Consider the following 13,259-nt stretch of genomic DNA (forward strand, 5'->3'; position numbering starts at 1 on the left):
TCTCCATTGCTTAAAGCCTATGACCTCTGTATATGTCTACCCTGGACGGACGGTGTCACACCACCTCACAGCGTGAACCTGTTGTAGCCTTCAAGGTGTGAATACCTGTGATCTTGGATCACCGCTACGACATGTATTTCTTTACAATGATGATCAAAGGTCCTATGGCTGGTCGAGTGTGCACAGTGTTTGTGGGTAAAAAAAAAAAGAGTGGTGTTATTTCTCAGTTTATAAATATGGCGGGCCCAGGCCACAAACAGACCTAAGGCGAGATGGCCATCAGCAGGTAAGATCATAATGGAGTTTGGAAATGCGCACAGCTTCCCCACTGACACATGAACTGTGTGCATACAAAGTGTGCTTTCTAGTATTCATATCACCCCAGTAACTTCAGGTTTTAAATGAAATTCTGAATCGCGATGCTCTAAGCTGTGAGAAAAACAATCCTTGGTTTTAGTATTTGTGTTCTTTTTATATAGCACGTGCTAAAGCAGTTTTGAAGGGATGTAAATGAACAGTTGTTTACAAACACCAATTCAATGAATTCAAATAAGGATTCTGAGACATAATCAGATTTCGTAAGTGGTCTACCGTCAAGCATGTTGGTAGAAAAATTAAACCCATATATTGGTACTCAGGCATCCGGCTTGGGGACTGCCGAACGTGTCAGCCATGAGGCATCCTGCAGCTGGGGTGAGCATCGCATCTCTTTGCGGCTGGGTTACAGTAACACACAGACTCGTCTGTTTGCCCAGTGTGCTCCGGGCTGGTAGCTGTGTGTTTGCTGATAACAGGCTGTGTAGGGCCTCTCGTCCCCAAAAATACACACAAGGCTGTACTGCACCCAGATTAGAAGGGCATGGCATGCCCTGGATCCACAGAGAACCGTGCGAGCCTGGCCACGGTGCGCGTGGGCACGATGCTCAGGTGCCCCCTCGCCGGCTGCAGAGACCGAGCCACAAGAGAAACTGCAAATTGGGGTCAATGCTGCCACCACGAACCAAAGGGATCTGCAAGATGGACTCGCAGGAGCCGTGCACTGCATCCCAGAATGGGCAGAGGACCGCACTGCCACCGCAGGACTGAGGCCAAGGCTCAGCATAACCACGAGAGGGATGCAATGGTACCTCAAACACGTAATGAAACCACAGAGGGAAGTACTACCACCGCGAAACCACAAGAGGGGCCACCCCGAATCGCTGGCCTCATCTTGAACCGTCCGAGGGGTTCACATCCACTCCAAGCAAGAGCGGCCTCCGCTCACCACCTGGGATGAACAGAGCCCCCACTGAACTCTGCCGAACAGAGCCTAAATGAAAGAGTCCAGCACCATCGGATCTGCAAGTAACTTATCCATGTTTAACACTAGAAGATTGCAGCGGGCTCGCTGCGGGTGCACTTACGTCTGTCCGCGCATGGCCGGGCTCCTCGCCGGCTGGGGCTCCAGGTTGGGCTGCTCCTCGGCCAAGGTGTCACCATCAGCTGCTCCTGGCCGACTCTGCAGCCGTGCGATGTGCATGTATAAGTCGGGATAATTGGTGTCTCCAAGTTGCAGGGAGGTGCAGGCTCCGGGGATTTCAGGTGATTTACAATCTGCGGCAGCGATCCAGGGAGAGCAGCCGGCTCAGCACTCACAGGGGGGTGGGGGCGGGGGCCGCACTCAGACTGCATACCAAGCAGCCCGGAGGCTGCACATTGAGGCCGAGCGCTGCTGCTGGAAGGATGGGCCACCAGGAGCGCAGACTGCTCTCAACTAAGGAGCCCAGGGAGGGGACGAGAGCGCACATCGGTATTGCCCGCCCAATTACCCCCTTTCTCCATCTATCAATGCACAGTGGGGTTATGCTGCTGTGAGGAAAAGCACCAAAAGGGACAATACCCCCTCTCCACAACAGCACCTGATAAAATGATGGGACGATCAGAAGCACATACCAGGACCATGCCATCATGCTAGGGGTGCAGAGACATACGGTCCTGGCGGGACCTCACACCTGAACGCCCTCTAACAAGCTCCAGAGCCCCAGTTAAAGGGATGGGACTTCGTCCTTTCTTAGCACTGTTCATTCATTCTATGCTTAAACTAGCACACCACACCTACAGACTGCGAGTAGCAAGCACCCCGTCAGGAGCGTGCAGTATACGAAAAGGAATGAAAAAGCGCCCGACAAGTGCTTGACTTCCTGCTGGCATAAAAGGTTCCTCATCTTCTTTATGGGGACATCTGGACCCATAAAGAAGATAAGAAAACTTTTACGCCAGCAGTAAGTCAAGTAAGCCAGTCTGAAAAGGACGGGCCTTAAAAAGAAAGAAGAACATCACTAGGACCTCTTCTCCAATGGCTGACCACCGTTTAGCATGAACGGTCACGCCAGGCAATGGAAAAGAGGGGTGGGCATAACCTTGCTAGTGAAAAGTACCCTGTATCATTAAATCTCGCCAGCTCGACCGCGTATGTGCGCAGTCTTTAGCAGGCCGAGACCTAAAAAGGACTTTTACATAAACATAAATATATATTTCATTTTGCAAAGTTTCTGGATAGTCGTTCAATTTTGTTTAGTACAGTCAATCTCTGCTCCGAAGGAGGGCCAAATTAACTATTGGGGAAATAAGAATATAATTAAGGATTAATGATTTTAATAAATTAAAACCAGGACATATTACTTGCAAAACCAATTTGCTAAGCTACCTTGTTGATTAAAGTTTGTGTTGTTGACAAATGTGAATATTCATAGCAATGCTTCAGCATTGTAATGTGTAAATTCACCTCAACCTTCAAAGAGCATGTTCCTTACCTTCGGTAACATTATTTATTATGGTGTTTACTATATACACACATTTCTTATGAGAGGATACTTCCTGGTGCTAGACTGGATTCAGACTATTTCTTGCATTATTATATCATATCAACTGCACCACATGATGCTGTGCGGCATTATAATTGGAATTTTGTGAACCTACCAGAATAGACCTTAGATGTAATAAATGGAAACATAGGAGTCAGTAATATTAGTTCTGGACTCATATTCCATCCCCAGAGCAAGGCTGAGAATGGAGATGGCAAGGCAAATGACTGTATAGGAACAACAAATAAGAAAATGGCACTCTCAAAGGGGAAGTAGGGAAAGTTAAAGGCAATCAGTTGGAGTTATCATAGCTATTGGAAAAATATTACTAAAGTTAAATAACTTACTAGGCTAATTGACAATGAATACTATAGACTCTTGATAAACTGGTACCTAAGCAGTTCACTCTATTGTAAAACCAGGATATCAGGCTAATTCAAGTGCAGCTGTTTAAATAAAGAAACAAACATTTTCACAAAATACCATTAATAAAAATCGTTAGGGTGGAATTTTTCTGTACTTCAAATTACACAAATGTACAGTGTTCTAATAATGTTTTCCTTTCTCCAATAACAAATTCATTCAAAAATAGTTTTAATGAGATTCCAAGTCATTCATCATTAGAACCTACCATATGACATTTATGGCTGAATTATTTATAATATGTGTTTCCATTTGTGTACGCCACACAACAATGAAATAAATAAGGCGCTATTAGTTAAACTGCATATGATTCAATGGACCTAGTAAGAGTGTATTCGGTGGATGTTGTTATTGATTACGCATTGTGATGGGAACATATCAAAGAACAAACAACTTTCAAAGTTAAATCCTTTAAGCAAAAGCAAGGAGACAAAGCAAACTCAAGGGCGATGTTAAACATTAGATAAAACTCTCATGAGCCACAAGTTAAATGTGATATATTCTAGAAAATAATTTCACTTCCTTAAACTAAGGCTAAGTTAGCTTTTGGGAGAATAATTATACAATTAAGAAGTAAAGAATGTTGATTAATTATTCACATAAATAAATGAATACAATCTTTGACAAAGTCAGGGTTATGCTTTGTTAATTGTCCACATTTTTGGAAAGCCAGTATTTCAAAATTTGATGTGGCACAAATCCCTAACTAATCTATACTATTCAATGACTAAAATAACATATGTATGTTAGTTGACATGCATGGCTTTAGAAATGTACGGTAATTGCTTCTCCAGGTCTTTTTATATCAAAAGCAACACAACCACATACTTGCAGTAATAGTAGGGCCTATACAGACTTTTGTGGTTCTAGTATGAATTGTAGAAGCTAGATAAGGTTAATGTGAGACTAAGGCTAAGCTAAAATATGAAAATGTTCACAATGTGCTCGTTCGTATAAGGGAAAGAAGATTTTGGTTAATCAGTTTGTTAGGTTTCAATTTAATTACAAAGTTATTATGGTATAAATGGAACACATCTCCAGTTATGAGGTAATGTTCTCACTACAGAATTCCATTCCTTAACCCCTTCCATGCTCATGACGAGCTCAGCTCGTCATGAGGCACACTGGAGCTGTGCTCATGACAAGGTGAGCTCGTCATGAAATGCTGCTTTTCAAGGTTTTTCAGCACAGGACGGGAAAAGCCACAGCATGAAAGGTGTTAAAAACAAGGATAATTTCACAGATGTAATATGACTGTAAATTTATCTAAACAATTTTTTATGGTTTATTATTTAAATAAAAGAATACATTTGTGGGTGAAATGAAGATGCTAAATACTATAGAGGGACAATCATTTTGAAAAATACAGTGCAAATTCACAGTCCTATCAAAATGTTGTAAATAATAAAATTGAATAAAATACATGTACTCTATGGAGCTTATAGCAATTCAAAATGTGAAGAGTGTGACAAAATATGCTTGCTGGATTTCCTTGTTACTATAAATCTCAAATACTACCAATGTATTGAGCTTACATCCATTTTACAATATTCTACCATTTGAATTCCATTATCAGGCAAAAGGGCCAATTTTATGTTTATGGTCATAGTAATGTAATTAGGCGGATAATTTATACTTTCTGAAAAGGCACACCATTTTTGCATGAGATTGCTATCCTTCATCTTAGGTTAGACTGTCATTAGTCAGAAATGCTAGAAAATAAATTCTAATGTGCAACATTCTAACCAATTAATTAACTTGAAAAACTTAAATTATATTCGGTATTTGCTCTAGTAAACATTAAAAATATGAAGAACTGAAGGATGTTACGTATATAATGGCTGGCTATTTTAGAGTATGTTGTTTTTTTAACCACCTCTTGCAGCTACTATACATCGATGTAACATACACTTTTAGTATATTTACACAAGTATGTGCTTCTGCGGGTCCAGCAGGTGGTTTAGTGTTAGGACAAAAGGATTGAAATTTTAATATAACATTGTTAATTACCTTCAATAAATGAAAGAAGTATTAGGCACACTGAAAGAGCTTTTTTAAATTGTTTAACGTCTATGGGCAATCTGTTCACTCTGGGCAGTATAGCCAATCTCTTCTCCACAATAAGGAAAATTTCACATTTGGGGAAATGAGTACACAATTAGGAATACATTATTTTCCAAAGTTAACCATGTAAATACCAGATATATTTTTCATCAAAATAAGGTTGCTAAACTTCATTGGTTCAATTGTCTTCTTGTGATGACTGGGAAAATTCATAGCAATTGCCCAATAGTTTCACGGGAAAGCTCACTTAACCATTGAAGAACATGTTAATACGTTTTGGAAATATGTTTTGAAATGGTGAAGACTCTATTCAGATATGTCTTATGTGAACATACTTCATGTTACTAGACTGGATTCAGATTTATTTTTCAAGCAATGTCATGTCAATATCACCCCAAAGTGATGTGTGGCATTATACTTAGATTCGTGTGACCCCCACCAGAATGGACTCCAGATGGTCATAAAATTAACCAGGGGATTAGTGATGTTAGTTCTGTCCTGATATTCCATACCCCCATACAAGCTTACAATGTAGATGGCAAAAAACAGTGGAACTTCTCAAAAAGAATTAAGAAAATGCTATCCCCAAGTTGGAAAAAGTGAGGGTGATAAGCAATCTTTTGGAGTCATTGTAGCTATGGGAAAGAATGTTACTAAAGTTAAGTAAGTTGGTAGTCTAATTGAAATCATTTCCTACAGAATATTTGTATGAACTGATAAGAAAGAAACTTTCAGGGATGGTGATCTACCATAATATTAAATGCAGCAATCGTACTCGGAATAATTGAAAAATTGCTTTAAAAGATTGTATGGTTTTGTCTTCCGGTTCTAAAAACGAAACAACTTTACAATGATATATTAAGTAATTTTCCCTTTCCAATAACAAATCCATTTAACATTAGTGCTAATGTGATTCCAAATGTTTCATCAATTTGAACTTGCAGTATGACATTCACAGCTATTTTAGGTACAATATTTGTTCACTTTAATTTATGCAATAAACAAAGAAACACATAAACCTGCATTGGATGGACTGCAAATGAGTCAATGGATCTAGCTTAAGGTTTAGTTGGTAAGTAAAATATTTTGTTATGATGGGAATATGGCAAAGAAAAAGAATTCTAAATCAAATCCTTTAAACAAAGGACAGCAGATTAAATAAAAATAAGTTAGGCACATTTGATTTAAGATTAATCTCTCCTCTCTCCAAAATTAAATGTGATGTCACAATATTCTAACCAATCATTTCCTATCCCTCAAAGTAAGGCCAGTTTTCCAATTGCAATAAAGATTACACAAAGCAAGAAGTAAAGACGTTCATAGCCTAATCATAAAACAAAGGAATGCAATATGATCTGTTAATTGTCAAAATGGTTTTGGAGTCAATTATTATAAATTAGTAGCTGCAACTAGCTCTTACTTTAACTAATCAGTAACTTCAACAACTAAAATAGCACATTGCTTTGTAGCTGACATTCATGGCTATTGAATTAGATTGTAATTTCTCCTCCAGTTCTTGTTATGCCACAAGCAATAGAAACACATACTTGCAGTACCAGTAGGGCCTGTATAGGCTTCGGTGGATCCGGTAGGGAGCATAATTTCTAAATAAGAAAATCAGTTAGAGTGAGAAAAGAGTTAAGCATAGAAAATAGAACTATTCATAATTTAGTTATTAATATAAATAATTCTGTTTGCTAAAATGTGTTTGTTAGAAACTTCCTGTGGAGTAAATTGAAAGAAGTTTATTTAAGTACTGAATTTCCTTCTCCAAAAACAAAGACAATTTTAAAACTGCAATAATAATAATGTAAACTAATATAAACATTATTTGAAGGTTTAAAAATGTTAATAAAAGATTACATCATTTAGTGAAAAGAAGTTGCTAAATACTTCAAAAGGTCAATCATTTTTTAAACCATGGTGCAATTAAAAGTCATTGCAACCTTTTCTAAATGATCAAATCTCAGAAATAAGACAAAGCACATGAAGACATTGGTGTTAAAAGTAATTCAAAATGACTAATGATTTTGAAGCTTGTTTTGTGATACATAGATACATATTCATATGTTATTTGTTTCCCCACGTTTGGTGCTGCTTAATTAAAATTGAAAGGCATACTTTAATCACAGTAAGTCTGCTATCAGATTCAATAGATATATGAGAATATAAAGTTGTTATATTAAAGGATGGATTATAGCTTATAAATAATTGAGAAGATTCAACTTTCATTGTTAAAAACAATTTAAAGTGTGCCACAACATGCCTGTTTAATGTAATTTTAACTGGAAACTGACTGTACCAACAAGAAACCAAGCTAACAATCATATCACAAATGTCAACCTTTTTAATTACCAACTCTGTTTGTTGTAATGAGAGTATGACTAAGAGGTTAATATATTTATAATTAAATGTTTAAGTACAGGAACACACTATTTTGTGCAAGAGTGTTGCCACCCTTCTTTATAGGTGAAGTTTTCCTGAGCCGGAAATGCTGAAAATTAAATTTAAGGGCACCATGTACTAACAAGTAAACTGAATTGAAAAATGGAAAATGCAAAGTTTAACCTGTGCTAGCAACACTTAAAAATACAGGAATTGGAAGGACGTTATATAATCTGTCTATTTTAAAGTATGTTGCTTATTTCCCATCTGTAACAGTCTTCATATATCTATGAAGCACATATTTGCAGTACTAGTGACGTTTGTATGGACTTTGATGGTTCCAGGTGGTGGTTTATTTGCACAGCTTAGTAGGGATGAGGTGAAAATAAGACCACACTAAGAAAATACAATGAATCATTGTGTAATATCTTACATAATTTAAAAAAGGACTTTTACATAATTAGAAAGATATATTTCATTGTGCAAAGTTTCTGGATAGTCGTTCAATTGTGTTTAGTACAGCCAATCTCTGCCATGAAGCAGGGCTAAATTTACATTTGGGGAAATGAGAATATAATTAAGTATTAATGATGTTTGTAAATTAAAACCAGGACATATTATTTGTAAACCAAGTTGCTAAGCTCCCTAGTTGATTGAAGTGTCTTTCGGCGACAAATATGAAAAATCACAGCCATGCTTCAGCATTACAATGTGTAAATTCACCTCAACCTTCAAAGAACATGTTACTTATCTTGGTAACATTCTTTATTATGGTGTTTACTATATACACACATTTCGTATGAGAAAATACTTCCTGATGCTTGACTTGCTTCAGGGTTATGCTCTGTTAAATGTCCAAATGTATTTGGAAGTCAGTATTACAAAATTAGATATGGCACACATATCTAACTAATCCATTCTATTCAATTACTAAAATAACATGTGTGTGTTAGTTGATATGCAGGGCTATAGAATGTATGGTAATTGCTCCTCCAGGCCTTGTTATGCCAAAAGCAACACAAACACAAATATTTGCAGTACTAGCTGGGCCTATATAGACTTCTGTGGTTCCATAGGAATTGTGGAAGCCAGATAAGAAAATAGGTTAATGTGAGAATAAGGCTAAGCTAAAATATCAAAATGTTCATAATGTACTCATTTGTATAAGGGAAACAAGATGTTGGTAAATCGGTTTTCTAGGTTTCTTTTTATTTACAAAGTTATTATGGTATAAATGGAAAAAATCTCCAGTTATGAGGCAATGTGTTTACTACTGAATTCCATTTCTTAAAAAAAGAATAATATCATACTTGCTATAATACTGTACATTTATATATTTGTTATGGTTTATTATTTAATTTAAAAAAAATTACATTTGTGGCTGAAATGAAGATGCTAAATAGTATAGGAGGACAATCATTTTGGAAACTAGAGTGCGAATGGAAAGGGGCGACCATTCGGTCCCCCCGAACGTATGGTGGAGTACCACGATCCCCCCGGGAAGCCATCTTGGGCGGGGAGGCGCGACTCGGCTGGTATGCCCGAAGCGGCGTAGCCGGGGCGCGCCTTTTCCCGCCCTGGAGTGGGCTGGCCTAGACACTGACGCGGCCGGCCACGCCCTTGGGGCAGGCAGGGGCGGGTTTACGCCCGCCCTGAAGACGGATAAAAGGAGCTACAAGCCAGGGAAGCATCCTCTTGTTCCTGTGCTCTGAAGCTGCACCTCCTCGCTGCACGTGAGCTCGAGACGGAACGAAGAGCCAATTTTGAGCGTAGTAATCTTTCTTTTTGTCTTACAGATACTCTGTCGGAGAATGCCCAAGAAAGTCGGAAAGCGAGTCAGTACCGATCAGATGCTCCGCATGCTCATGAAAGAAGTAACCGATCTGAAGAAACAGATGGCAGCTAAGGACGGGGAAGGGGGACCGAAACGACCTTTATTGGGAGCAGCCCCCGGAGGGAAAGGCAAGAGGCCCAGAAGGGGGGCAGCTGGGGGGGAAACCCCGGTCCCCGATATCCCACTTAAAGAGCCAACTCCAGTGCCGAAGGAGGGGAATCCGATCCCCGTGGTGGTCACTCCCGTATCCGGGGAGGATATGCCTCCCGAGTTGGCAGCACAATTGGCAGCGTGGTTGGGGAAAGATAGCGAGGGCGCCACGGCTGACGATGCCCGGGTGTTAATGAGACAACTGCGTGAAACTAGGGAGGCGGCGAAGGCACCACCGTCAGTTACCCCGCTGTCTCCGGCGGCAGAAAGAGCAACAGGCCCAGGTCCGGCGGCAGATGCAGCTTCTGGTTCGGGTAAGCGGCCATTGCCGATTGCGAGGGAGGGGTCTGCACCTTCACGAAGGGAGAAGGTGGGTCAGCATGTTCCTCTGGCAATTAAGGAAAAGATGTGGGCGGATGAGTATGTAAACATTTTTTCTTTGCTTACCGACCATTATGAGATGGAGCATGTTAAGAGCCAGAAGGAGCTCATGCATCCGAGTGTTTGGCGCGCAAAAATGGCCGCCTTTAAGGTCGATGAAAATATTGGCACTTGGGGCAGGGCATGGGGGATCTTTACCTCCATCATGGGCGAACGTAGGCCCGAGTTGCTGACCGAATTGCCTATTTATCAGTCACGGATCATGGAGTATTACGTATCATATGGGGGCAATCAGTGGTTCTGCTACGATAATATTTTTAGAAAGGCGAAGGAGCACGACAAAAACTTGACTTGGGATTGTTACGACTCCGTTTCATGGTCAAAAATGGAGAGTACAGGAATGTTAAAAGTACCATTGGTAGGTAGTAGCGGGGGTGAATCCTCCCGCCAATACGCTGGGACACCCTTTCGGTCGGGTACAGGTAACGACTATCACTCAAAGCCGAATGGCAGTGCAGGTAAGAGGGGGATTTGTTGGAATTTCAACAGGGGTAAATGTACGAGGCCCCAGGGGTCATGCAAGTTTAGACACGAATGTGGAGGGTGTGGGCAGCCATCCCATCCTGAGTCCATGTGCAGAGCCAGAACGGGTGATAACGGTGGTAGGGGAAGCGCCAAACAGGTCTGAAATAGTCCGAGGGGCGCCTTTACCTACTCCGATTGATACCATGGCAATGATTCCTTGGCTCAACGAATACCCGGATAATGCTTCCGCTGGGGTGTTGCGGAACGGGTTTTCATATGGTTTCCGCATCCCGGTGGGGGATTTTCAGGGTGTAGCAAAGTGTAAAAACCAACTGTCGGTCTTACAACATACGACCGTGGTACAGGAAAAGATTGGGAAGGAGGTTACTCGAGGTCGAGTCGCCGGTCCATTTGATGTGCCACCAATGCCTAACTTTGTTTGTTCCCCTTTAGGGGTGGTCCCCAAGAAGGACCCGGGTGAGTTTCGGCTGATACATAATTTGTCAGCCCCACGTGGTCTTTCCGTGAATGATGCGATAGACCCGAAAGTGTGTTCGGTGCGGTACGCATCTTTCGATGAGGCCGTCGCCATGTTGAATCGCCTAGGGCCCGGTGCGCTGATGGCAAAGTCAGATATTGAGTCAGCGTTCCGGTTGCTCCCGGTACATCCAGACGATCAGCGTCTCCTTGGTTTCATGTTTCAGGGTCACTATTACGTGGATAGATGTATGCCAATGGGATGCTCTGTATCCTGTGCCTATTTTGAAAAGTTCAGTTGTTTTCTGCAATGGGTCTTCACAAAGAGGACGGGTTTTCAACATGTTATGCATTATCTCGATGACTTTTTGTTTCTGGGGGCAGCCGGGGATCCAGAATGTGGACAGGCTTTGAACGAATTTTGTGTCTTAATGAATCATTTTGGTGTGCCATTGGCACCGGGTAAGACTGTGGGTCCCTTGACTTACCTCGAGTTTCTGGGGATCGAGCTCGACTCAGAGGAAGGCTGTTTTCGATTACCAAGAGAAAAAGTGTTAAAATTCAGGGCATCCCTTGAAATGTGTATTAGTGAGTCTAAGGTTAAACTGCATCAATTACAACAATTGGTGGGCCAGTTGAATTTTGCCCTGAGAGTAATGCCGATGGCCCGCCCCTTTTCCCGCTCGGTCGCGCAAGCCATGGTCGGCCTAAAGGAGGGTCACCATCGCACGAGGCTATCGGCAGAGGTTCGCCAGGACATGCGCATTTGGCTGGCATTTCTGGCGGATTTCAATGGTCGAATTGTTTGGAACAAACCGGCGGTGTCCTCCGAGGAGCTGGGGCTGTGGACAGATTCGGCTGGGAGCGTTGGTTTTGGTGCCATATTCGGCACACAATGGTCGGCTCAAAAATGGCCGTCGTGGTGGCATGAGTGTGGACTGACAAGTAACATTGCTTTTCTTGAACTTTTCCCCATTCTGGTGGCCCTGCACACTTGGCCCGAGGGATTCAGAGATCACTCTGTGGTGTTCTGGTCTGATAACATGACCGTGGTTGAGTGTATCAATAGCCAGGCAGCACGATGCAAATGGATTCTGAGATTGCTCAAAGAAATCGTGTTATTGTGTATGCAATTGAATGTGCTATTTAAGGCAAGACATGTGCCGGGGGTAATGAACAAAGCGGCAGATGCGCTTTCTCGTTTTCATATGCAGGCCTTCTGGGGTTTTCTGCCCACAGCGGACCCGGTGGCGGCACCCTTTCCCGAAGCTCTCTGGTCTCTCGGTGCCCCGAACTACAAAACCTCGTGGGAGAGAGTTTAGCACCCAGGACGAGGAAGGCATATGAAGGGGCGTTCCGTTCCTATTGGGCCTTTTTGGGGGTTGCTAGAGGGGAGTTTTGGGGCCAGGAGGAGTTGGTAGTGAAATTTTTGCTGTCTTTACATCAGGCAGGCAAATCAGTGGCTACGGCCCAGAGGCACCGGGCAGCCATTTCCTTTATGGCAAGGGCTCATGGGATCCAGGACCCGACTGCGTCTTTCGTTGTACAAAAAGCGCTACGTGGGTGGCAACGCCTTGAGGGTCGCAGAGTAGATGAAAGGCACCCGATAGGTCTGGATAGGTTGGCCCTGTTATTATCTGTACTTCCTGCAACGTGCTCATCCCAGTATGAAACAGTGTTATTCCGAGCCGCTTTTGCGCTAGCATTCCATGGGGCTATGCGGGTGAGCGAACTAGTGGCGAAGAACAAGCAGGATGCCATGGGGGGACTGTGCCGAGAGCACGTTCAGGTCAGGGGGGAGACAATGACTGTCTCGTTTGTCAAGTCCAAGACCGATCAGGGTGCGGTTGGGGACGGCATAATCATACAAAGGATTCCCGGGTCTTCCATGTGCCCTGTAGTGTGCGTGGAGGAATATTTGGCGCAAAGGGTGGCATCATGGGGGGGGACCTTGTTGAGACACGCTGACGCCACCCCACTGACGAGGTTTCAGTTCCAGCGGGTGCTTGCGATGTCGATTTCGGCCGCGGGCTTGAACCCCGGCGAGTTTGGGACCCATTCCTTTCGGATAGGGGCTGCTACAGAGGCTACAGCCAGGGGTCTGAATGTAGAACAAGTAAAACGTGTGGGGCGTTGGTCCTCGAACTTTTATAAGAGGTATGTGCGGTTGCATATGT

General features: G+C 42.3%; 1 protein-coding gene across 1 annotated transcript in view; it reads right to left on the reverse strand.

Moving 5' to 3' along the window:
• Window positions 1–13,259, reverse strand: part of LOC147750621 (uncharacterized) — a 920,203-nt gene that overhangs the window by 21,604 nt on the left and 885,340 nt on the right. The window contains exon 38 of the mRNA XM_086929808.1: window positions 6,878–6,934. Coding sequence (XP_086785934.1) covers window positions 6,878–6,934 — 57 coding nt within the window. The remainder of the gene's footprint in view (window positions 1–6,877; window positions 6,935–13,259) is intronic.

Source organism: Lissotriton vulgaris, chromosome 1_1 (assembly GCF_964263255.1).
Source record: "Lissotriton vulgaris chromosome 1_1, aLisVul1.2, whole genome shotgun sequence".
Lineage (NCBI taxonomy): Eukaryota > Metazoa > Chordata > Amphibia > Caudata > Salamandridae > Lissotriton > Lissotriton vulgaris.